The sequence below is a fragment of the Oncorhynchus kisutch genome, linkage group LG25 (genome assembly GCF_002021735.2).
Source record: "Oncorhynchus kisutch isolate 150728-3 linkage group LG25, Okis_V2, whole genome shotgun sequence".
Taxonomy (NCBI): Eukaryota; Metazoa; Chordata; class Actinopteri; order Salmoniformes; family Salmonidae; genus Oncorhynchus; species Oncorhynchus kisutch.
The window spans coordinates 24079059-24105309 of record NC_034198.2 but is presented as its reverse complement, the minus strand read 5'-3'; the positions used below and the strand labels follow the sequence as shown (position 1 = coordinate 24105309).

Sequence of the window (26251 nt, the reverse complement as noted above, 5' to 3'; positions counted from 1 at the left end):
GAACACCATCCCAACCGTGAAGCACAGGGGTGGCAGCATCATGTTGTGGGGGTGCTTTGCTGCTGGAGGGACTGGTGCACTTCACAAAATAGATGGCATCATGAGGGAAGAAAATTGTGTGGATATATTGAAGCAACATCTCAAGACATCAGTCAGGAAGTTAAAGCTTGGTCACAAATGGGTCTTCCAAATGAAAAATGACCCCAAGCATACTTCCACTTGTGGCAAAATGGCTTAAGGACAACAAAGTCAAGGTATTGGAGTGACCATCATAAAGCCCTGACCTCAATCCTATAGAACAGAACTGGGCAGAACTGGGCAGAACTGAAAAAGCATGAGCGAGCAAGGAGGCCTACAAACCTGACTCAGTTACATCAGCTCTGTCAGGAGGAATGGGCCAAAATTTACCCAACTTATTGTGGGAGGATTGTGGAAGGCTACCCGAAATGTTTGACACAAGTTAAACAATTTAAAGGCAATGCTACCAAATACTAATTGAGTGTATGTAAACTTCTGACCCACTGGGAATGTGATGAAAGAAATAAAAGCTGAAATAAATAATTCTCTCTACTATTATTCTGACATTTCACATTCTTAAAATAAAGTGGTGATCCTAACTGACCTAAGACAGGGAATTTTTACTGGGATTAAATGTCAGGAATTGTGAAAAACTGAGTTAAAATATAATTGACTAAGGTGTATGTAAACTTCCGACTTCAACTGTAGCTTTTTATTTAAACACAATTGAAATGTGCATCAATTATTTCATGACTCCCCTGTAATTCCCCTTTGCCTCATCTCAGTTATGGTCGGCCCTCCTATGCACAACCACATGCAGTGTACAACAGGAATAAGATGAAGAGCTCATCCATGGTTGACTCACACAGAGAGAAATTCCCCCGTCATAAAACACGAGACAGCAGGACCAGAAGAAAGGGTAAAGAGAGGAGAGTCTGGCAATAACCGCTTGGATGTCTAGATGTAAAACTCCTACAGGTGGTAAACTTTGAACTCTCCATCTCCCCTTTATGGTCTGCTAATTCAGGTGTTAGTGTTAGAGAGAGGAGAAGAGGAGGAGGTGTGTGTTCTACTCAGTCTAAGTACACCCTATACACCTCGCTGCCCTCTCATTACCGCCCATTGACTGACAGATGACTGGGTTTTACTGAGGATAGGAAGACCGACACCAGGACCAATCACCACACCTCTTCTTACCTGCCAACGAATCAGCACGGATGTAGTTGTGTGTGGCGTGACAGAGAGGATTGTGGGGGCTTCGTCAGGGGCTGGAACAGGAGAGAAAACAGAGAACACAGCTGAAGACGTGCAGCCCCAGGAGGAATGGTAGCAAAGGTCTACCACCCAGGCGCAAATGACTAACGCAGTGGTATTCACGGTGTACAAACACACAAAGAAAGAAACCACCTCACCCATTGATAAACAAGTCAAAAGGGCTGTTGGAATGATTTGCGGAAGGAACCTTTCTTTAGTTAAAGTTAGTTCTGCTTGGTTGACATTGTTTGGTTGTAAGTGTTTTTGTTGGAGTGTTCGGCTGGTCACACGGCCAACACAGATAGTGATGAACAAATCACCTATTCTAATAATAACGTCCACAGCAATACGTTAAGTCATCCTGACATTCTATTCAGGGAGGGATTGGAACCCAGCACTGATGTAAAACATAAATGACAGACTCCCTGCCTACGAAATGGTTTATGGGTCAATGTGGCGAAATCAAGGACAATGAAGACCAAATCATGTGCGGATAATATGATGTTCACAAGGATCTTTGTTTTCAATGCAGTAAGATACCCCAAAGTGAAAAGAGGTTAAGTCTCTTACCGTCCTGTAGTGTCGTGATAGCTTCACTCTCCTCGCTGTATTCACTGTCTCCTATGTCATTGGTGGCTTTCACTCGAAACTGGTAGGAGGTGAAGGGCTTCAGCCTAGCATGAAGCGATGGAACATAAGACAACATCATTCTCAGTGACATTTTTCATGTGACATTTTTCAACTATTCAACTTCCATCTAGGGCTAAGTGCAGCCTTTCCAAGCAAATCTAAAAAATTTGAAAACTTTTCTAAAATCTCTGAAAACTTTCCACTATGTCCCCCTGTTAGTGCACTAGGTAGGGTGCTAGGTAGGGTGCACACTGTACCTGCCAACTATGTAGGAGCTGGCCTCGTGGGTGACCGAGGCAGAGTGGATAGTCCAGTTGCTGTCGGGCAGTTCTCTCAGCTGCACGGTGTAGTAGCGGACCGGAGAGAGGCCATCGCTGCCTGGTTCCCATGACAACAACACACTGCGGGCCTGAACATCCTTCTGGGGCACCATGGGACGATTGGTGGGCTGGGGGCGAGCTGAGAGAGAGAGAGAGAGAGAGAGAGAGAGAGAGAGAGAGAGAGAGAGAGAGAATAACGTTAACAACATGCCCATGTTCTTTGGTCGGTAACAGTTTTCAGGCTACATTATAGTTATCTGCGTACAAGCTTTTATCGGGTTAAATAAATGACTTATACTATACTCAAAAGACAATTGCCTACAATACTCACTAACTTCAAGTGCTTGTATGAACACACAAAACAAATAGCTGATTACTGCAGATGTAACTGGGTGGAAAATAACTAATGTAAAACCTTTGTGCTGAATCTGTAAACTACTATCAGATGAGATGAGAGTTTCTTCTGAACTCGTTGGAATGCTCTGTTGTTTATTGTAAGTGACTGACAGAGCTGACTGACTCACCTCAGCCACTCTAGCATGTTGTGTCAACACTGAGAATATAAACCTGTCTGCACTCTAACACATGTAGACAATATTCTGTGGTATGCTCTATAAGTCCAATAACTCACATGGAAACGTCACATAAAACTTCATCTAAGTACTCAAAATATACAATAATGTCTGTAATGTTCTATAAAGTACAATAACTCCCATACTAATGTTTTATACTACTTCTTCTTACAACGCATATTTCCATGTTTCCATAGTAACGTCCCTTTTTGGTACGTTCACCAAGTACAATAGGTTACACACTAATGTGATACAATACTTCATCTGACATATGTTTCAATTAATATGTTTACCTCTCTTCTCGGTGGTGACCACCAGTGCCTCTGAGGCCTCTCCCCAGCCCTTGCGTGTCTGGGCTGTGATGCGGAACACATACATGGAATCTTTTTTCAGGCCCGTCACCATGTACTGACGAGCACTCGGGTTCAGCACGTCCACTGTGGCCGTGTTGCTGTTGCTCGAGTTCAAACGATACGTGATCTGATAGGCTGAGAGGAGGAGAAAGGAAACACACATGACAGGAGAGAGAGAGAGTCAGAAAGAAAAGATATGATAAACTCCTTCAAATGTTCTTCAAAATGTCCCCTAAAAAAAAGAAACAGGGACTCAGCATGAAACGTGATTCTGCCGGACACAAAAATGGCGAACAAAGGGATCAGGCTCGTTCCACGTTGCTAGGTCCAAAGTTGATATATTTGTAATTATCATAGTCAAAATAAGTGTTGTTTTTGTTTGCTGTATGAGAGGGTCATTCTTGTAGAGTCTGGACAGGTTAAAGGTGAAAGGTCAAGGTGTGGTCATAGTCAAAGGTTAAATCACATACCCAGGATAATGCCGTTTGGCTGAGACGGGGACTGCCAGATGAGACGCAACGAGGTGGTCCGGACCTCAGGGAACAGGATGCCCACTGGAGGGCCGGGCACTGGAGACGAGAGGGGGGCAGAGGGGCTACACTTTTGAACACTTCTTCTCTTTACATCTGATGCAGTGGGTTACTGAATGGCAGTGGGCATTGGTCAACTATAATATCAAAGTCTGGATAGCTTTAATAAGCTATTTGAAAGCTTTTACATATCCTTTGGTATAACACATCTTGTATGAGCAGATGGATGAATGGCGCTGGAGGGAATAGTCCTCGTTTTACGGGCTCCTGGGCAATTGTGCTAATTTGTGTATTTTCTCATGCTGATCTTAACTTTTTTTTTAGACATAATGTTTCCTATGACTGAAAAGAGCTTCTGGACATCAGAACAGCTCTCACTAACCTCGATTTGGACGAGGATTTCTATAGAATTCCGGAGGCAAAAGACATTGATTATTCAGACCAGGCCCAAATCCCAGACACTCAAAGAAAGAGGAGATGGCACTATAGAGACCGGTGTGCGGGATACCTAACAAGACTACATCAGAGAGTGGATAAATCGCCTCTACCCACTGTTCTATTGGCAAACTGGATGAGCTCTTATCAACGTGATCTGAAGATCTGTAATATCCTATGTTTCACTGAGTCATGGCTGAGCAAGGACATGGTAAAGATAATCTAGCTGGTTTTTCGGCATGACAGAAAGTCAGCGTCGGGGAAGCTCAGAGGAGGGGTTGTGTCTCTTTGTTAACAACAGCTTGTGCACGATTGCTAATATTAATATTCTGCTTGTCTGAGTTAAAATATTTCATGATAAGCTGTAGACCATACTATTTACCTCCATAAAACGATGCTGGCTCAAAGACTACACTCAATGAGCTGTATAGGGCCATAACCAAACAAGAAAATGCTCACTCAGAGGCAGCGCTCCTAGTGGCCAGTGACTTTAATGCAGGAAAACTGATTTCTACTAACATGTCACCTGTACACCTAGAGGAGAATCTTTTTTTACATCACCTTTCCTCAACACACAGAGACGCACACAAAGCTCTCCTTCACCCTCCTTTTAGCAAATCGGACCATAACTCTATCCTAATGATTCCTGCTTACAAACAAGAACTCAAACAAAAAGTACCAATGACCTGCTCAATACGGAAGTGGTCAGATGACTCGGATGCTAATCTACAGGACTTTTTTGCTAGCACAGACTGAAATATGTTCTGGGATTCATCCGATGGCATTGAGGAGTTTACCACCTCAGTTATTAATAAGTGCATCAACTACGTCATCCCCAAAGTGACCATGTGTACATATCCCAACCAGAGACCATGGATTACAGGCCATATCCATACTGAGCTAAAGGCAAGAGTTGATGTTTTCATGGAGTGGGACACTAATCCATAAGCTTATATAAAATTCCGCTACTACAGGCAAAGCGTCAATACAGGACCAATATCGAAACCTACTATACCGGCTCTGATGCATATCAGATATGGCAGGGCTTACAAACAATCACGGATTACAAAGGGAAACCAAGCCGCAAGCTGTCCCTGTGACGCGAGCCTACCAGACAAGCAACACTGAACCATGCATGATAGCACCAGCTGTTCGGGATGACTGTGATCACGCTCTCCGTAGCCCAAGTGAGTAAGACCTTTAATATTGACTGATTATCAGGAAGAGATATTCAGAGTATGCGCTGACCAGTTGGCAGGTCTTCACTGACATGTTCAACCTCTCCCTGACCCAGTCTGTAATACCTACAGTGCCTTGGGAAAGTATTCGGCCCCCTTGAACTTTGCAACCTTTTGCCACATTTCAGGCTTCAAACATAAAGATATAAAACTGTATTTTTTTGTGAAGAATCAACAACAAGTGGGACACAATCATGAAGTGGAACGACATTTATTGGATATTTCAAACTTTTTTAACAAATCAAAAACTGAAAAATTGGGCGTGCAAAATTATTCAGCCCCTTTACTTTCAGTGCAGCAAACTCTCTCCAGAAGTTCAGTGAGGATCTCTGAATGATCCAATGTTGACCTAAATGACTAATGATGATAAATACAATCCACCTGTGTGTAATCAAGTCTCCGTATAAATGCACCTGCACTGTGATAGTCCCAGAGGTCCATTAAAAGCGCAGAGAGCATCATGAAGAACAAGGTACACACCAGGCAGGTCCGAGATACTGTTGTGAAGAGATTTCCCAAGCTTTAAACATCCCAAGGAGCACTGTGCAAGCGATAATATTGAAATGGAAGGAGTATCAGACCACTGCAAATCTACCAAGACCTGGCCGTCCCTCTAAACTTTCAGCTCATACAAGGAGAAGACTGATCAGAGATGCAGCCAAGAGGCCCATGATCACTCTGGATGAACTGCAGAGATCTACAGCTGAGGTGGGAGACTCTGTCCATAGGACAACAATCAGTCGTATATTGCACAAATCTGGCCTTTATGGAAGAGTGGCAAGAAGAAAGCCATTTCTTAAAGATATCCATAAAAAGTGTCGTTTAAAGTTTGCCACAAGCCACCTGGGAGACACACCAAACATGTGGAAGAAGGTGCTCTGGTCAGATTAAACCAAAATTGAACTTTTTGGCAACAATACAAAACGTTATGTTTGGCGTAAAAGCAACACAGCTCATCACCCTGAACCTACCATCCCCACTGTCAAACATGGTGGTGGCAGCATCATGGTTTGGGCCTGCTTTTATTCAGCAGGGACAGGGAAGATGGTTAAAATTGATGGGAAGATGGATGGAGCCAAATACAGGACCATTCTGGAAGAAAACCTGATGAAGTCGGCAAAAGACCTGAGACTGGGACGGAGATTTGTCTTCCAACAAGACAATGATCCAAAACATAAAGCAAAATCTACAATGGAATGGTTCAAAAATAAACATATCCAGGTGTTAGAATGGCCAAGTCAAAGTCCAGACCTGAATCCAATCGAGAATCTGTGGAAAGAACAGAAAACTGCTGTTCACAAATGCTCTCCATCCAACCTCACTGAGCTCGAGCTGTTTTGCAAGGAGGAATGGGGAAAAATTTCAGTCTCTCGATGTGCAAAACTGATAGAGACATACCCCAAGCAACTTACAGCTGTAATCGCAGCAAAAGGTGGCGCTACAAAGTATTAACTTAAGGGGGCTGAATAATTTTGCACGCCCAATTTTTCAGTTTTTGATTTGTTAAAAAAGTTTGAAATATCCAATAAATGTCGTTCCACTTCATGATTGTGTCCCACTTGTTGTTGATTCTTCACAAAAAAAGACAGTTTTATATCTTTATGTTTGAAGCCTGAAATGTGGCAAAAGGTCGCAAAGTTCAAGGGGGCCGAATACTTTCGCAAGGCACTGTACATGCTTCCAGCAGACTACCATAGTCCCCGTGTCCAAGAACACAAAGGTAACCTGTCTAAATGACTATTGCCCCCTGGGCACTTATATCTGTAGCTATGAAATGCTTTGAAAGCCTGGTGATGGCTCACATCAACACCATCATCCCAGACAACCTGGACCCACCCCAATTCGCATACCACCTCAGCAGATCCACAGATGACCTGAACCCCACCTGAACAAAAGGAACACCTATGTGAAAATGCTGTTCATTGACTACAGCACCAACACCATCATTAAGTTTGTGGTAGGCCTGATCACCAACGATGATGAGAAAAAAATTAGAGAATTGACAGTGTGGTCCAGGACAACAACATCTCCCTCAATGTGAGCAAGACAAATGACCTGATTGTTGCATACAGGAAACAGAGGGCTGAGCACAGCCCATCCACACTGACGGGGCTGTAGTGGAGCAGGTTGAGAATTTCCAGTTCCTCGATGTCCATATCACTAAGGAATTAATTAATTCCATTTTATTTTTGTGTCAATTCGCTAGTTGGCAACCCATTCCTTATGGGATTAATTGACACATAAACAAACATGACAATAATTCACTGTGATAATTCAGTGATAATTATTCTGGTGTTCTGTGCAGTACGCACCACATAAAGAGTGAAAAAGAAATCAACACGTAAATACGTTTATCCAAGCAATAACTATATCCCTAGAGTAGTAAAAAATATATATATATACTAAAATACTATATATACAGATGAATAAATACCAAAAAATGAAATGGAAGGCATTTGAACCAAGGCATTTGAGCTAAGGAATTATTATGGTCCAACAGTCGTGAAAAGGGCACGACAACAGAAGGTTGAAAATATTTAGCATGGGCCCTCAGATCCTCAAAAAGTTATACAGCTGCACCATTGAGAGCATCTTGACTGGCTGCAACACCGCTTGGTATGGCAACTGCTTGGCATCTGACCGCAAGGCGATACAGAGGGCAGTACATACGGCCCAGTGCATCACTGGGGCCGAGCTCCCTGCCATCCATTACCTCTTTACCAGGCGGTGTCAGGGGAAGGCCCTAACATTTGTCAAAGACTCCAGGCACCCAAGTCATAAACTGTTCTCTCTGCTACCACACAGCAAGCTGTACCAATGTCTGGAACCAACAAGAACCTGAACAGATTCTCTCCTCAAGCCATAAGACTGCGAAATAGTTAGTTAAATAGTTCATCAATAGCTACCCGGACTATTGCATTGACCATTTTTGCATGAACTCTTTTGACTCATCACGTGGTGCTGTTACTGTTTATTATCTAGCCTGCTGCCTAGTCACTTTATCCCTACCTATATACTGTATACATATCTACCTCAATTACCGTGTACTGTACCTGCACATCGACTCAGTACTGCTACCCTGTGTATACAGCCAAGTTATTGTTACTCGTTGTGTATCTATTCCTTGTGTTATAATTTTTCTATCATTTCATTTTTTTTCTCTCTGCATTGTTGGGCAGGGCCCGTAAGCATTTCACTGTTAGTCTACACATGTTGTTTACAAAGCATGTAACAAATAACATTTGAATGTATACATGTATTCATTATCTAAGGCTTTTCTAGGCTTTTATTCTAAATTTAGACAGGCAGATATTAGGCAGCCCAGGGCTTACCGTCGTCCAGGGTCCTCTCCAGTATGAGTGGTGAGCTGGGCATGCCGTCTCCGATGCGGGTGAAGGCCAGGACCTGGATCTCATAAAGGACGTATTTCCCCAGACCAGTCAGCTGGACACTGTGGCTGGCATTCCCCTCTATTGTCCACAACTGGAGGGACGAGTCGGAGTCCTTCTCCTTATACAACACCTGAAGGAGGGAGAGAAGAGAGGAAAAGAGAGGGAAGAGGGGAGTAGAGAGGGAAGATGGGAAGAGAGAGGGGAAGACAGAGTGGAAGAGAGACGGGATGACAGAGTGGAATTAGGCAAGAGAGAGGGAAGAGGGGAGTAGAGAGGGAAGATGGGAAGACAGAGGGGAAGACAGAGTGGAAGACAGAGTGGAAGAGAGACGGGATGACAGAGTGGAATTAGGCAAGAGAGAAGGAAGAGGGGAAGAGCAAAAGGAAGAAATTGGATTAGAAAGGAGAGTAATGGAATCATTTGGTTGCACAGTATTGTGTCCCTCTTGGAGGCGAGGGTGATAACTGAACGTCTCACACACCTTGTAGCCCAAGATAAGTCCATTCCGGTCTTGTTCTGGTACTTCAAACCAGCGCACCAGGATACTGCTGGAGGTGGTGGCGAAGGCTGACATGTTGGTAGGGCCACAGGAGGGGACTATATAAAATAAAGAAAACAATTATAAACTAACTTTTATAAACTAAATGCATTCCATGATGTTCATGGGCCTGTGTGTGTGTGTGTGTGTGTGTGTGTGTGTGTGTGTGTGTGTGTGTGTGTGTGTGTGTGTGTGTGTGTGTGTGTGTGTGTGTGTGTGTGTGTGTGTGTGTGTGTGTGTGTGTGTGTGAGAGAGAGCGCGCGTGTTCTTGCATGTGTAGCATTGAAGACACATACTGGTGAACCACTGAGGCCTAGTGTCTAACCCAGGCGTGGCTGTAGCTCCAGAGAAAGCACAGCTCTATATCAGGCCAGCTAGGCCACGGCTCCTTCCTGGCACTCATCCCTGGACATAAAACAGTGATTCGGAACAATTTGCTGGAGTGAGTGGAAAAAAGGAAAAAAGCTGAGGAATTCCACATTCTAGCCCATCTGTTCCCAATTTCCTCCTCCCTAAAGTCTGGTATCCACAGTGACTGCACCAGCACAGTGAGAGAACATCCTAACCCTTTGCCTATTCTACAAGAACATCCAGAGACAGCAAGACAAAGCGTAACGAAAGAACAACTCATGCCTCACTTTAGTTTGTTTTTGAGAGAGAGAGAGAGAGAGAGAGAGAGAGAGAGAGAGAGAGAGAGAGAGAGAGAGAGAGAGAGAGAGACTGTGTGAAGGAGCAGAATGCAGGCAGACCGGTTGGTGTCCATTTCATATAGCTCCATGAGGCAGGAAGAAAAAAATGACCCTGGCCCCCATACCATACACGTGGGTAGATAAAAGAGGTCATATGCAGGAAGTCTGGGCCTTACCCACACATGTGTGATTATAGCCTGATAGTCTAATAGTGTGGGTGGATGAGGCAGTAGCCATAGGAACATACAGTAGCAGTAGGTCATGCCTTTTATGTCCTAAAATTAATGAAGTCTGTAGATCAAAGAGTGCCAAAATTAAATGACTTTTGGCAAAATCCAAGCGGGTTGTCATGTGTCTTTTATTGAGGAGTGGCTTCCATCTGGCCACTCTACCATATAGACATGATTGGCGGAGTGCTGCAGCGATGGTTGTCCTTTTGGAAGGTCCTCCCATCTTCACAGAGGAACCCTAGAGCTCTGTCAGAGTGACCATCGATTGCTCAGTTTGGCCCGGGCGACCAGCTCTAGGAAGAGTCTTTGTGGTTCCAAACTTCTTCCATTTAAGAATGATGGAGGCCACTGTATTCTTGGGGACCTTCAATGCTGCAGAAATGTGTTGGTACCCTTCCCCAGATCTGTGCCTCAACACAATCCTGTCTCGGAGCGCTATGGACAATTCCTTCAACTTCATGGCTTGGTGTTTGCTCTGACATGCACTGTCAACTGTGGGACCTCTATATAGACAGACAGGTGTGTGCCTTTCCAAATCATGTCCAATCAATTGAATTCACCACAGGTGGACTCCAATCAAGTTGTAGAAACATCTCAAGGATGATCAATGGAAACAGGATGAACCTGAGCTCAATTTTGAGTCTCATAGCAAAGGTTCTGAATACTTATGTAAGTAAGGTATTTCTAAAACATCTAAGAACTGTTTTTGCTTTGTCATTATGGGCTCTTGTGTGTAGAGTGTTGAGGATTTTTAAAATCCATTTTAGAATAAGGCTGTAACATAACAACATGTGTCAAATGTCAAGGGGTCTGAATACTTTCCGAAAGGCAGTGTATGAGTTTATTCAAAGCCTATGCAAATCCCCATGTAATATCCCTATGTGATATCCCAATGGGATAGCAACCCCTTTGTAGCAATAAGTAAATAATAATGGTCATATTTTTTAAGATTAGAATATCTAATGTGCAAAAATATAAGGACAATTTTACATCATAGTGTACATACTCAACATGATCAACTGGAATGACACTTACTCTCACAGGTGGCCAAAAATAACTATTTAAAATAACTATCCTCCCGAAGATTAAACCCAGAATGAAATTGATCAAAAATTACATTGACGGTTAAATTAACCCATGTTTGGGTAATCCGAACAAGCCAACCTGGTGGGTTATTCACACAACCTGTCACATTATGATGTCTTACAAAGTGAAGTTTAATTTGAAATCCAGCCAGAGAGGGGATTTCTAACCTTCTGTGTTTCTTATCCCCCGCAACCTGAATTCATGGTTGGGAAAACTGAAATATGAAACTAGCTAAGGGATCTAAACTGGAACAACAATTTCAGTAACGGGTACAATGAATCCAAGTAACATATTGGATTAGTTTAGAAAATGTATGGCATTTATATTTGAGAAGCATTAATTAATAAATCAATGTACATGCAAAAACATCGATATTGAAAGAAAATATTCTTAAAATCGACCTAAAATCGACCTGCATTAGAGGATGCTGGGAAATATGATAACGATGGGCATGGTTTTGGTTCAACTCCGGTTATTAACACCAACATTGGTGTTATTTTACACCAATGAGTGTTTATTCAACACTTACAGAGTTAAATATTATGTTTAGAGTGTAGGCCTGCAAAATAAGGCCTTATGAAGTACATACTGAGTTAAATAATAACGTTTTATTCACTCAGGATCTCACTTGGTGATGTCTACATGACTGAAAATTGATTAATGCAACAACCTGTCCCTAACAAATACAGTCATGGGTGGCAACTCTATAATTCACTCGAAAGGCAAAGCACTCTGGGAAATAAAGCTTTACACCAAGCAGTGTGTTAATTTAACACTTTCCAGTGTCTACACAGGTCCACACTTTCAGTGTTCATTTAACACTGGATAATTTTCTGTGTAATTGCATACAGTATGTGTCTCAAATTGCATTCCTATCCCTATGAGCCCTGGTCAAAAGTATTGCACTATACTGTATAGAGAATAGGGTGCCATTTGAGGCGCAGACATAGAGTATGATGTGTAATCTCACCAGACTCCCTGGTCCTCCCTCTGACTGGCTGGCTCCAGGGCCCGGCCCCGATACCGTTGAGAGCCTGAACCCTGACCTCATACTCTGTCCACTCCTCCAGGTCCTCGATAGTGAACTCCCTCTCCAGCCGGTCAGCTATCACATGGGTCAGTGCCTTACCCTGGGAGCCTGTACGGGAGTACTGGAGCCGGTAACCCAACAGATCTGGGTTCCCATTGTACTCCCACTCTGGTAGGGGCTGGGAGGGGGGTGAGAGAGAAAGAGGGAGAGGGAGGAGGAGAGAAAGAAGGAGAAAGGGGGGGGGGGGGTGGAGAGGGAGAGAGCAAGATGGAGAAAGAGGGAAAATGAAAGAAAGAAACGAGAGATAAAAACTACAACACACGAAGACACACAGCCAGTCATCATCGCTTGATGAAAAACTCAGAGCATCAAGTCATAATGTCAGTCTGTTGAGACGTCACGTACCACCCATCGAAGCCACAGACTGGTCTCGCTGGCTGTGCGCAGGGTGACGTTTGCGGGGGACATGTCTGGAGGGGCCTGCAAGGTCTGGATCTTTCTGGAGGGCTGACTTGGAGGACTGGTCCCCACAATGTTTACCTGACGCATACGGAACCTAGCAGGAGAGAGGAAACAAGAGCAAAGTTATCACAGGAGTATTCCATAGGTTTCCATTAGAGTTTTTTGTGGCCAGGTCACATGGCCAGGAAAAACACAGGTTTCTACAAATAGAATAGAATAGAGTTAAGGATGTGCTCAATTCGGGGTAGTTGGGCCTCACACTTGTAGAATGGGTAGGGGTCAAGGTATAGGAGTTAAGTATAGTACCTGTCAAAGGTGTAGGGGTACATAGCAGCCTACCTGTAGAAAGTGTATGGGTTGAGTCCTGGCACCTCCATGGAGCGGGCATCAGGCTCGTTGGGCAGCTGGTGAACAATCACCCAGTCTTCATTGTCTCCTATCACACTGACCTAAACACAACAACAACACACAACACAACATGATATACGCTGCATCCCAAATGGCACCCTATAGAGTAAGTAGTGCAGTATATAGATATATATATATAGAGATGATGAGATATCAGCTGATGTACGAAGGGCTATATAAATACATTTGATTTGATTTGATATAGGTAATAGGGTGCCACTTGGGAGTCATAGTTGATGTGGGTCACAGATCAGGGGGGAGCGGTCAGACACTTTATGCCCAGGCTAAGCTCATCTCTCTGTGGAAGAAGGCCTTCTTACCTGGGCCTCTACCTGCCAGCGAGAGATGGAGGTCTTTCCATCATAGCCAGGTTTGAACTGGAGGGTGATGGATCGAGGGCCGATGTTGGAGATGGCCATGTTGGTGGGAGGACCCGGCAGCTCTACACAGACACACAAGAGAGAGAGGGGGGGGGGGGGGAGAGAGAGAGGGAGAGGGAGGGAGGGAGCAAGAGAGAAAGCGAAAGAGAGAGTTTTAACTTTATTTTCCATTTGAAAGGAGGGAATAATACAGGGAGAAAGAGAAGGAACAGAAAGGGTATCAAGAGTGAGACAGGGCCTTTAACACAGTAAACAGTTGTAAGTAATGAGTGGGGCAGAAATCATAATACAGAGGTCTCTATGCCTAATGTAATGCTTTTTTAATTTGACTACATTGTGTATCTCTATATTTTAAATCCTTACTGGTTTAGGAAGTAATGTTTTCAGACCTATGCATCTACTATATCCAGAAAGGATAGATTAACTTAGTTCTACAATAAGTATTTCTGAATGAAAAGTATCAATAGGATTATTCAGGCTTGGATCTCAGTTCTCATATCTGCGCTCTGGAGTCGTCTAAAAGTTGTCTACAGGGAAATATATTACTGAGTGACAGTGCAACCTTGTGCTCTAAAATGGATATTGCACCGGAGATGGGCCAATGCTTTTGAGTTATCTCGCTCTCATGAGAGTTTCGCTTCACTCAACTCAAAGTTCTCAAGAAGAATAAACCAAACTTTTCAGGTTGGCAGGACTAGATGGGGATCTAGGAAAAAGCTTGCATAGTCCTATAAATAGTATGCCAAATTCATGATATTAATAATAAACATTTACATTCGGATACCGTATTTGTATTTGTTTTGTGATATCCAATTACGGTCTTATCCCATCATTGCAACTGCCAACGGGCTCGGGAGAGGCAAAGATCAAGTCATGCCTCGTCCGAAACATGACCCGTCAAACCGCGCTCCTTAACACCCGCCCGCACCAATGCGTCGGAGGAAACACTGTTCAACTGACGACCAAAGTCAGATTGCAGGTGCCCGGCCACCACAAGAAGTCGCTAGAGCCTCGATGAGCCAAGTAAAGTCCCCCCGGCCAAACCCTCCCCTAACCCAGATGACGCAGGGCCAATTGTGCACAGCCCTTTGTGACTCCTGGTCATGGCTTGTTGTGACACAGCCGGGGATCGAACCCGGGTCTGTAGTGCCACACAGGAGGCCTTGGATACTGTCTTTATAAGTACGTTATGAATAATAAAAAAATACAAAATACAAATGTAAATGTTTATTATTACGTTTTTTGCAATCTTTTTTCTCACAATCAAACCAGAGTCTTGAAAAAAGTCCCCTCCCCTGCCCTTCCGCCAGTCCGATGATGCACTTGTTCTCTGCATAGTTGTTATGTGAAATGTGAAGCGTGACTAATTGCCAGGCAACCACTATGCTGATTTAGTTCAGTCACCTTCATTTCATCCCTTTGCTTTAATGCCATACCAATACACCAATACATAAACTGCTGCAAGTAAAACAACAGACCTCACCATTGCACAAGGCTGCTTGCCAAATCACACCCTATTCCCTATATAGCGCACTAACTTTGGCCAGAGCCCTATGGGACCTGGTCAAAAGCAGTGCACTAGTAGAGTGCCATTTGGGATGCAAGACTGAGACACAAGCACACCCCAGGGCACTGTATAGTGAAAGGGGCCAACTCTTCAAGGTGATGGAGTGGGTCTATTGGCTCATAATGAAATGGACTATAGACTATATGACTAGAATAGTAAAATCAGCACCTTTAAATCATTAGCATGCCTGGTTATTCAGACAATAGCACAGAGAGAGATCTCTAGGGTGGAGGCGTACAGCTATATTCATAGTAATCACCATTCTGGGAACGATAACCACAGCTCCATACCTTACTAACTGTGGCCCTCGATAGAATGGCTCTTTTTATTAGACAGCTCTGAAAGACATACTGTATAGTGTCTGGGGGAACCACCGGTGCAATAATAATTGACTGGAAGTATTTTCTTTTTTATAATACACTGTAGCATGTTTTAATAGGAAATCGTAAACTGGAATTATCCTAAATGGTCTCGATGGGCTCTTACTTTTGGCTGGGTTTCTGGGTGAAGTGTATTAAAATCTAATTCTGAACTGTCGGTTTTGAAGTGGAGAAGTAAGTCCCCTGGTCTGGTGTAGTCTCCTACTTTATGGCTCTCTGTCTGTCACAGTTCTGCCTGCCTGACTGACTGACTGACTGGGGTACGGTTACATAGTGTCTGGAGCAAGACAGACACACACACAGTTACTGTCACTCAGGATTCTGTAGAAATGGTGAGAGGTTAGGGACGTTTGGGGATGCAAGTGGCGGGTGACAGGGCAGCCCGCTGGAAGCTGGGTTCTGGCTAGGTTTCTGGGGGTAGCAGACAATGTTTTAGGCCTGGACATGGACTGAGGAGGGTCAGTGATGCTGAGGCTAGTAATCAGGATACCAACTAGCACTCTGGCTGAGCTCAGTCAGGGCTGCATCTGATATGGCACCCTGAATGTAGTGCACTATAAAGTGAATAAGGGGCCTATTCTGAATCACCAGGGACTGAGCCATCGATAATACTGACCTTGAGGCACTCCAGCAGAGATGGGGGAAGAGGACAGTTTCCCCTGGCTGGTGCTAGGGATAACAGGGTAGGGTTAGGGACTGGTTGGGAACTGACCTGGAGGTACTCCAGAAGAGATGGTGGAGGAGGACAGTTGTCCCTGACCCTTGGAGGTCATGCCAGCCACCTCGATGGTGTAGGTGGTGAGGGCGGTCAGCCCTGTGACGCGGTACTCCAGGGTCACGTTGGGGAGGTAGTGGGTCACCCGTGTGTTGGTGCGGTTAAACTCCTCCCACGAGATACGGTAGCCTGGAACAGAGAATCAATCAAATTCATCAATAAATACAATATTATTTGTGTAGAGTTTTTTTTGTACAAATACGAACTGAGCCTAATAGAAGAGAAACAGAGGACATTGATGAACAGAGGGAGGTGTATAGGTGGCCAGATCCAACTCTTAACATGAAGTAGGTCATCTTCTTCAGCTCTAATGTCTTTGGTGTGGCGTACCTGTGAGAACTCCATTCTTCTCTCCAGGTTCTCTCCAGCTCACTTTGAGAGACGTGTCTAGGATATCTGTGAAGCTCAGGTGACCCACAGCCCCAGGAGCTAGAGAGGAGGGCACGGTGGTTATTATGATGAGAATGATAACACAATGGATCCCATGGAGCTCAATGGCATTCACAATTATTTAGATGTCTTGTTATACTATATTGAATAGCAAACTACATTTATTACATGTAATATGAAGAAATCAGGAAAATGTGGCTTTTACACGTTGAACAGTCATTACAGCTACTAAAATAGGCAACATTTTACTTGGACAACAGCGTAATTACAAGTAGAGGCCCAGTACAGTATGGCCAACCAATTATCTCTTGAGAAAATGTGTCCCAATTATGTGTGGATGTGTGCAGAAACCCAAATGTAGCATACGCATTCATTAGATCTGTAGAACTAGGCTGTTAGGCTGTGCTGAATAATAGATTTGACCCAGTGGGCATGTTTCAGTATGATTGGCCATGTCCATTCAACAGTGTGTGTGTGTGTGTGTGTGTGTGTGTGTGTGTGTGTGTGTGTGTGTGTGTGTGTGTGTGTGTGTGTGTGTGTGTGTGTGTGTGTGTGTGTGTGTGTGTGTGTGTGTGTGTGTGCGCGTGCATTTGGAACTCACTGTCCTCATGTGTCCTAAGGCCTTTAGCAGTGCTGCGGGGGCCATCCCCTGGCGTAGTGAAACAAAGCACAGAGGTGTAGTACTCTCTGAACTTCTTCAGCCCTGTCACGTAGCCCACATGCACGCTATCCTGGAAGTTAGGTCTCACTGTAACCATGGTGACCTCCTCTTCCTGACCTGGCTCCCATGCCAACAGCTAGCAGAATGGGAAATGGAAACAGATAAGGAAGAACGTGAGATCAAACTGGAAATAAGAAGTAAATGGTAGAACATAAACAGTAGAACATCTTATAGGACTGACTGGTTTTACCTTTAGCCCTCAATTTGAAATTGTGAATGGGAACCAAAGTGCATCGGATACCATATTAACTCTTTCATTGCCCACAATTTACACCCCAAATTTGACCTAAATAGCACTGTTACTCTCCAAGTCTAATCATGTTCACATTTAGTTTAATCCAACTCTCCTCCGTTTCATGTGCTGTTGACCTTCTCTGGGGTGTCATGTGGCATCATAATTATTATATGAATGGTTAGTGTCACTCTAAACATATTCTTGTCATTGAGTAAGCACTGGAAGCACAGTGTTTCCTGACTAATCCGGTCTCAGCCTCCAGTATTTATGCTGCAGTAGTTTATGTGTCGGGGGGCTAGGGTCAGTTTGTTATATCTGGAGTACTTCTCCTGTCTTATCCGGTGTCCTGTGTGAATTTAAGTATGCTCTCTCTAATTCTCTCTTTCTCTCTTTCTTTCTCTCTCGGAGGACCTGAGCCCTAGGACCATGCCTCAGGACTACCTGACATGATGACTCCTTGATGTCCCCAGTCTACCTGGCCGTGCTGCTGCTCCAGTTTCAACTGTTCTGCCTGCGGCTATGGAATCCTGACCTGTTCACCGGACGTGCTACCTGTCCCAGACCTATTATTTGACCATGCTGGTCATTTATGAACATTTGAACTTCTTGGCCATGTTCTGTTATAATCTCCACCCGGCACAGCCAGAAGAGGACTGGCCACCCCTCATAGCCTGGTTCCTCTCTAGGTTTCTTCCTACGTTTTGGCCTTTCTAGGGAGTTTTTCCTAGCCAACGTGCTTCAACACCTGCATTGCTTACTGTTTGGGGTTTTAGGCTGGGTTTCTGTACAGCACTTTGAGATATCAGCTGATGTACGAAGGACTATATAAATACATTTGATTGGATTTGATTTGGAAGGCAGGGCTGGAATGAGTCCACAGAGAGAGAGAAAGAGAGTGAAAGAGAAATATAAATTGCAGGTAGCAGGTCTAATGTAGAGGGATTGCACACACATAACAGAATGAGAGTTAATGTACCGAGTGGTCAATTAGGTGATTAGACAAATACTACCCTTGGCAAATATATTGGGTCTATTTCAATCTTGGTTCCCAGGCTGTAAGTAGAGTTTGACTCTGGGAAAGAGTGTGCGGTGGGGTGGGTGTGTGAGCCAAATGTGGAATAAATGGATGCCCACTCTGCACACTCACTCATACAAAACACACACCTCATACAAAACACACACACAAGCTATCGCGCACACACCTCATACAAAACACACACCTCATACAAAACACACACCTCATTCAAAACACACTCACTCATACAAAACACACACACAAGCTATCGCACACACACCTCATACAAAACACACTCCTCATTCAAAACACACTCACTTATACAAAACACACACACAAGCTATCGCACACACACCTCATACAAAACACACACCTCATACAAAACACACACACAAGCTATCGCACACACACCTCATACTGACGAACAAGCACATACATTGGTTGTTCCACAAAATGAGTGCCTTTTGGACATGCAAACTTTTAAGAAATGAACTTTAAAATATATCTTCTGTCAACATTCAAGTGCATGGAGGAAATGTTTAGCCTACGGGAAACCACTTTTGCCATCTCAGGCATTAAAACCCTGTGAACTAAGAGCATTTTATCTGCACTTTCACTACACTGTCTGTCAACACTGTAACTATTATTTAAAAGCATTTATTTGATGAATCCAATATTCCTCATTGTTTAAGTATCCCTTCTAAAAATAAACTCACATATAATATCAAACTGTTGGGCCGCTAACAGGGTTGACGATAAGAGTTTTAGGTGAAGATCAGCCATTATTCCTCATGTGGTGAAGAGCATGGGAACACATGGTGTTCATGAAATTAGGAATTAGACATATGTTGCACACATCAAACTCAAGTTTTCCTAACATAAATTAAGCAAACAGACCACCTCAGTCATAGATGATGAAACAATTATAAATCCACCAAAAAGAGAGAGATTTCCTTCCTTTTCCACCATGCTGTTCAGAAGACCCAAACCATGTCACCTGCTGTGAATCATTTCCCTTGGTGGAATGGTACATTATTTTAAAGGGGTAAATTGTTGCCATTACAGGGTTTACTTTAAAATGAGGGACAGACACAAATGAATCACTAATCACGTGAAATATAAATAATAATCTTCAGAAATGTCAAAGCAGCAAAATAACTAGGCCTTTATAATGATGCTGAAATTTCACATTTTAGCCAGCCTTTATTCATATAAAAAAATTATCCGTGTGGTCTATGGTGCACTTCATTCAATATAACATGCTTTTAAAATTCAATATTGGTGCACAATTTCTACTTAAAATATCAAAGGGACACAAAAGGGGGGCTCCCGAGTGGCGCAGCGGTCTAAGGCACTGCATCTCAGGGGTAGGCCGTCATTGTAAATAAGAATTTGAAAAGAGAAATAAACAGTAAACATCACCCTCCCTCCATCCCTCTCAGTAACCTCTCTCTAGGGACAGGCCCTGCAGTCAGAGAGAGTAGTGGCGCCTGAGATGTCCTGCTAAGTGAACTCTCCAGAGAGAAACACAATGCATGTGTCATCACATCTCAAAGACTTTCTATAGAATGAAGTTCTAGTACAGCTGACTCTAAACAGTCATTCTCCATACAGCTCATTCTGATCCTATCAAGTACATCTGTAAATAACAAAACCAGCTTTCATAACAGTATGGGCTGGAGAGATTGAACAAACGACTTCCAGATCTACTAAGCCACAAGATAGATAGCTGGTAAAACGCTCAGAAAATGAAAGTCAAAGAAACCAATTAGAAATTGGAAGCCATCTTTCACAATGGTTAGGAGTGGCATATCTCTTTCCCCTTGTGACACAGTATGAGACATGTACCAGCACCTAATGGCAGGCTGTCTCTAACCTCGCAGCCATAGTTCTATCACCCATTAAATGGTACTGCCCTTAGTGCCATGGTGACTTGTGTCTATCACCCATTAGATGGTACTGCCCTTAGTGACAGGGTGACTTGTGTCTTATGATGTCCCTCACCTTGTATCCCTGGTTGATCCCGTTGATGAACTGAGGGTTAGGGGCGGCCCAGGTGATACGGATGGTTGTGGAGTTGACAGCCTCTGCCTGAACGTTACTGGGGGCTATAGTCGGCACTGAGGAAGATAAGTGAGAAAAAAGGAGAAGAGAGAATCAGAGAGAGAGAGAGCGAGAGGAATGGATATAGAGAACATGAGATTAAACTAAACACCTTATAGATTGGACAGCCTTGGCTGGAAGAATTTACAGTATGTGTCTCTATCCCATGTATTGCTATTGATTCTGCAGGACAGGGCAGGGGCCCCCATATTCACTTCTTCACACCTTCCCTTCCCATGTAATGTACCATCCAGAGCTGACAGAGGATGCAATAGGAAGACATACCTGTATTCAGAAAGTAGTCAATGTATTCAGCAAGACTTCAATACTATTTGACATGCGTGTTAACTCCAAGTACTGACTGTGTTGTCTTCTACATGAATGGTATCAAGAAAATATCCCTGTTGAACATCCTTCTTATATCCTCAAAACGGGCATGGGTATTTACTTGACAAGTTCATTTATGTGTCAAGTCATTGAATAGGTATACAAAGTTCACAACTCCACAGGTAAAATCCTTGCCATTATATTTATTTCCACATTGTCTAAGTATTTATCTGACTGACAAGCATAAGGACCAATGAGCAGAGACTATTCCAGCTCACATCTGACTGACAAGCATAAGGGCCAATGAGCAGTGAGTATCCAGGATCACTCACCTCCTTGCAACGTCCACTCAGTGACCTTGTGGCTGAAGGTTCCTAGCCCCGCCCAGTTGTAGGCTGCCACTTCGATCTCATAATTGGTCCAGATGATAAGATCTTCCAGGAGAAGGTTGGTCACGTCTGGTTTGGAGATGTTCTTACTCTGGTAGTCCACTGGAAGACCTGTCAGACGGTACCTGAGAGGAGAGATAGGGTAGGAGAGAATGAAGAGAGGGAGGAGAGAGGTTAGTCTGGTCTGGTTTGGAGATGTTCTTACTCTGGTAGTCCACTGGAAGACCTGTCAGACGGTACCTGAGAGGAGAGATAGGGTAGGAGAGAATGAAGAGAGGGAGGAGAGAGGTTAGTCTGGTCTGGTTTGGAGATGTTGTTACTTTGATACTTTAATCAAGTATGAGTCGATTGTAGTCACAAGGCCACCGAGGGTGCAGAAATTGAGCACAAACGGATTCTTACTCGGAGAACACTTGCGTTTTTATATCACGGTACCTGAGACACCGCGCCAGTGTTTTCATACTAGGGACTGTAGTACATAACAGCTACAGTAGGGGGAAACAGAGCACAAGACTACAGCACTCGCCAGAGTGAGCAGATGACGATGACGACATTGGCTCTAACTCTAAAGGATTGGAATATCTACAGAATGCCTGCCGCCTTATTTGGTCTACACCATGACACAACCAGCAACAAACCTACTGTAAACTGAGTTTATCCTTATTGATAAACTGCCAGAGACTACAACAGTAGGCCTACCCCATAAACGACTCTTTCTCTCACATTAAACCACAGACAGTGGATTTACTTCATTATGAACATGACTTCTTATGTTATGTGCTATCATACAGCATAACAACTCTCGTCCTTCATTCAGAGAACCAGGGTTACAGCAGCCAACCCATCCTGTCATCCCATGGTGTTGTGTTCTCACCGGACGCTGTAGCCTCTGAGGATCCCGTTCTGGTGGCTCTCTGGTGGGGGCTGCCATTGGATCATGATGGACTGGTTGGTGCGGCCGCTGGCGATCACGTTCTGGGGAGGAGCACTGGGAGGTTCCTCTGGTAGAGATACACTGCAGAGAGTGGTGATAGAGAGAGAAAGTAGGGAACAAGATACAGACACAGAGAGAAATGAGGGGAAGAAAGAGGAGGGTCACATCACACACAGATTTCAATACTCCTAAGACTGCATTTTACGCCGTTGTCCCTGTTGATTTACTGATCTGGCAAATAACTGTGTCTCTCTACAACTATGAGAACCACTGTCTCTGTCATAACCTCTTTGTCTTGCATTGCCTCTCAGCATTCATCCTATCTACCTATTTCAGCTGTGGAAAAATAATCATTACGCCTTTTCCTAAAATATCCCCTACAGATGGAGACATAAGGTACCATCCCAGAGAGTGAAAAGGCTAAGACCACAGAACACAGTGCACCAGTCAGATGATGCTCAATCAATTAAATCCAGTAAAACCCTACAGTTTATTCCTACCCTGTCAAAACCAAAGAGAGAGATACTGTATGAAGCTTCTGAAGCGAGGCGGAGTAGCGATCAAATGGAAGCACAAAGTGCTCGATGTGAATTCCTGCGCTGTCGGGCGGGAGCGCCCTATGGCTCTACTCTCAGCTGGAGATGGCTGGGGATCCAACAGTTTGCATTTGAGCTGGCGTGACTTGCTAGCCGGTGTAAGAGGACAGTTGCGCTATGGGCCCTGGTTAAAAAGTAGTGCACTATACAGGGAATAGCGTGCCACTTGGGATGCAGGGGGGGGGGTCATTTTAAAGGAGACACACTGTACAATTTCCGAAGTGACTCAGGCTAGTGAAGCCAACCTGATCTCCACAATCTCCCGGGACACCCCCAAATCCCTCTCTGAGTGAGTGAGGTGGTGGTGTGTGTCTGGCTGCATCGGCTCAAATACTGTTCCTTCAGCAGATAAACACACACACGCACACACCATTGACAATGTGTACTAGGACAGGGGATCACACACTTGTTGTCTGGGAGACTGAGTGGGCTGTTATCATTGAATAGCATGATATAAGTGGCTTCAGAGGGGAGAGAAGGATCCTCTGAGGACCCTCACCTGCTTGCCCAAGCTCATGTACACGCTTACTAACTAACTAGCTAACTCACACAATTGTTCATTAATTTATCCACTCACCGGTCAGTCTCCTTGCTGAACTGTCCCTTTCCCACATCATTGACGGCACACAGGCGGAACTGGTAGGAGCGTGCTGGGATGAGCCCACTGACTGTCACTGCGGTCGACTCAGGCTCTATGTTGGCCAGGAGGATAGCCCAGGGAGCGTCTAGGACAGGGAGACAGAACAGACATACAATCAGCGGATGATCTAATCCTTATTCCTTCTATTCCTCTAACTAACAGTGGTTTATTTTTTCTCATTCTATTTTTTCTCATTCTACTCTCCTCCTCTAGTTGAATTTCTTTCCTCCCTGGCTACTCCTTGCCTGGCTACCTTTCCACATCGCTCCAGACAAAATGACGTTTCTTCTCCATAATGAGTCTGGATTTGCATCCCTCCCCTACGATTTCTAGAATGAGTATATTCTGACCCTTCTGACTGGTCCCAGAAACCAATGGGCTGGGGAAGAGCCTGCCTACATGATGGCGTCATCAACATTGAAACTTTGAATGGTTAGATTTGTTAGAGACGATCCAATCGCTGATGAATGTGCTGTGGACAACACCCCTTTTTGAAGTCACACAAACGACTTCTAGGATGGCAGGTTCAGACTGAAAGTATATAGCGCTCCGTAGAGCAGCGGATTAACTTCAGAGTCGTCTGGCAGGTGTCCATCTGAAATCACTCACTGTTCTCGGAGACCTCCAGGACGTAGTGGATTAGGGGGCTGTTCCCGTCAAAGGGTTTGGCCCATGTCAGGTTGATGGCCCTCTTCTCTGAGGAGCTCAGCAGAGACACAGGGTTCTCTGGGGCATAGGGCAGCTGCCTGTGAGGGGAAGATAGACAGATAGTCAGGGAGCTCATCAGAGAGGCGGGCAGACAGAGGAGATATGACTGGATTCGTTTTCCTAATCAATTCTTAGAGGTAAGAATCACTCAAAATCCTTCATTATGGGAACCTACGAGAGAAGGGCAGAGAAGAAAAGAGAGATAGACAGACAGGAGCAGTGGTGTGTATTCATGGATGCCAAGGGAAGCGAGGCTTCCCCCCAAAAATGACAAAAATGACAAAAACTTTAAATCAATCAATTCACAAGAGGCTGAATGTATCTCACAGGAGAAAGCCTCAGAGTGAGTGAAACAGCGCCCATCTGTCTCTCTACGTGTAGGTCATGAGTATGACGTTGTTGCCGTCCGTAGTAGAGGTCGACCGATTAAATCGGAATGGCCGATTTATTGGGGCCGATTTCAAGTTTTCATAACAATCGGTAATCGTCATTTTTGGATACCGATTGTGGCCATTTAAAAAAATATATAATTTTATTTCACTTTTTATGGCTGGGGGGCAGTATTGAGTAGCATGGATGAATAAGGTGCCTAAAGTAAACGGCCTGCTCCTCAGTCTCAGTTTCTAATATTTGCATTGTATTATTAGTATTGGATAGAAAACACTCTAAAGTTTCTAAAACAGTTTGAATGATGTCTGTGAGTATAACAGAACTCATATTGGCAGGCAAAATCCTGAGTTGAAATAAAAACAGGAAGTCAGAAATCTGAGCTTTGTATGTATTCACCAGAGTCCCCAATGAAATCCCCTTGAGATATGAATGTTTTTGCACTGCCTAGGGGTTCCACTTGATGTCAACCATCAATATAAATTATAATGAGACTTCTATGATGTTGTGGGAGTGAATGATAGCAGAATCAGTCAGCCATTTTCTGATCATGTTTATTCCTCGTGGTAGTCACTAGCGTTCCATTGCTCACGAAGACAAGGACTACTCCGGTTGGAACTTTATTGAAGCTATATGTTAAAAACATCCTAATGATTGATTCTGTACTTAGTTTGAAATGTTTCTTGAAATGTTTCCGGTAATATCACTTTTTGAAGTTTTTGTACGATATAACGCTGACCAGAATTAGTGTTTGGATATGTATACCAAACGCACTAACAAAAGAAGGTATTTGGACAGAAATAACGGACATTTTCGAACAAAACAAACATTTATTGTGGACCTGGGATTCCTGGAGTGCTTTCTGATGTAGATCATCAAAGGTAAGGGAATATTTATCATGTAATTTCTTGTTTATGTTGACGGCATCTTTGCGGCTGTGGTGTTTTTACTTTTGAGCGTCGTCTCAGATTATTGCATGCGTTCTTTTTCGGTACGTTTTTTAAAAATCTGACACAGCGGTTACATTAAGGAGAGGTATATCTATAATTCCATGTGTATAACTTGTATTATCATCTACATTTGTGATGAATATTTCTGTTGAATGATGTGGCTATGCAAAATCACTGGATGTTTTTGGAACTAGTGAATCTAATACGCCAATGTAAACTCAGATTTTCTGATATAAATATGAACTTTATCAAACAAAACATGCATGTATTGTGTAACAAGTCCTATGAGTGTCATCTGATGAAGATTATCAAAGGTTAGTGATTAATTTTATCTCTATATATGTGCTTTTTCTCTCTCTCTCTTTGGCTGGTAAAATTGGCTGTGTATTTTAGTGAGTTGTTGGTGACCTAACATAATCGTTTGTGGTGCTTTCGCTGTAAAGCATGTTTGAAATCGGACACTGTGGTGGGATTAACAACAAGATTACCTTTAAAACTGAATAAGATACATGTATGTTTGAGGAATTTTAATTATGAGATTTCTGTTCTTTTGAATATGGCGCCCTGTA

At 43.7% G+C, this 26251-nt stretch overlaps 1 protein-coding gene across 7 annotated transcripts in view; it reads right to left on the bottom strand.

The window, feature by feature from the left end:
- sdk2b (sidekick cell adhesion molecule 2b) overlaps positions 1-26251 on the bottom strand; it is a 485771-nt gene that overhangs the window by 38179 nt on the left and 421341 nt on the right. For all 7 annotated transcript variants that reach the window (XM_031804782.1, XM_031804780.1, XM_031804783.1 and 4 more), the window contains exons 14-32: positions 24247-24383; positions 23575-23722; positions 22342-22482; positions 21411-21592; positions 20653-20768; positions 17279-17474; positions 16618-16716; positions 16225-16416; positions 13506-13627; positions 13117-13226; positions 12721-12871; positions 12256-12493; positions 9224-9339; positions 8683-8872; positions 3618-3716; positions 3088-3282; positions 2160-2361; positions 1843-1946; positions 1216-1286 (exon numbers count right to left, since the gene is read on the bottom strand). In XM_031804782.1, coding sequence (XP_031660642.1) covers positions 1216-1286; positions 1843-1946; positions 2160-2361; positions 3088-3282; positions 3618-3716; positions 8683-8872; positions 9224-9339; positions 12256-12493; positions 12721-12871; positions 13117-13226; positions 13506-13627; positions 16225-16416; positions 16618-16716; positions 17279-17474; positions 20653-20768; positions 21411-21592; positions 22342-22482; positions 23575-23722; positions 24247-24383 — 2809 coding nt within the window. The remainder of the gene's footprint in view (positions 1-1215; positions 1287-1842; positions 1947-2159; positions 2362-3087; positions 3283-3617; positions 3717-8682; positions 8873-9223; positions 9340-12255; positions 12494-12720; positions 12872-13116; positions 13227-13505; positions 13628-16224; positions 16417-16617; positions 16717-17278; positions 17475-20652; positions 20769-21410; positions 21593-22341; positions 22483-23574; positions 23723-24246; positions 24384-26251) is intronic.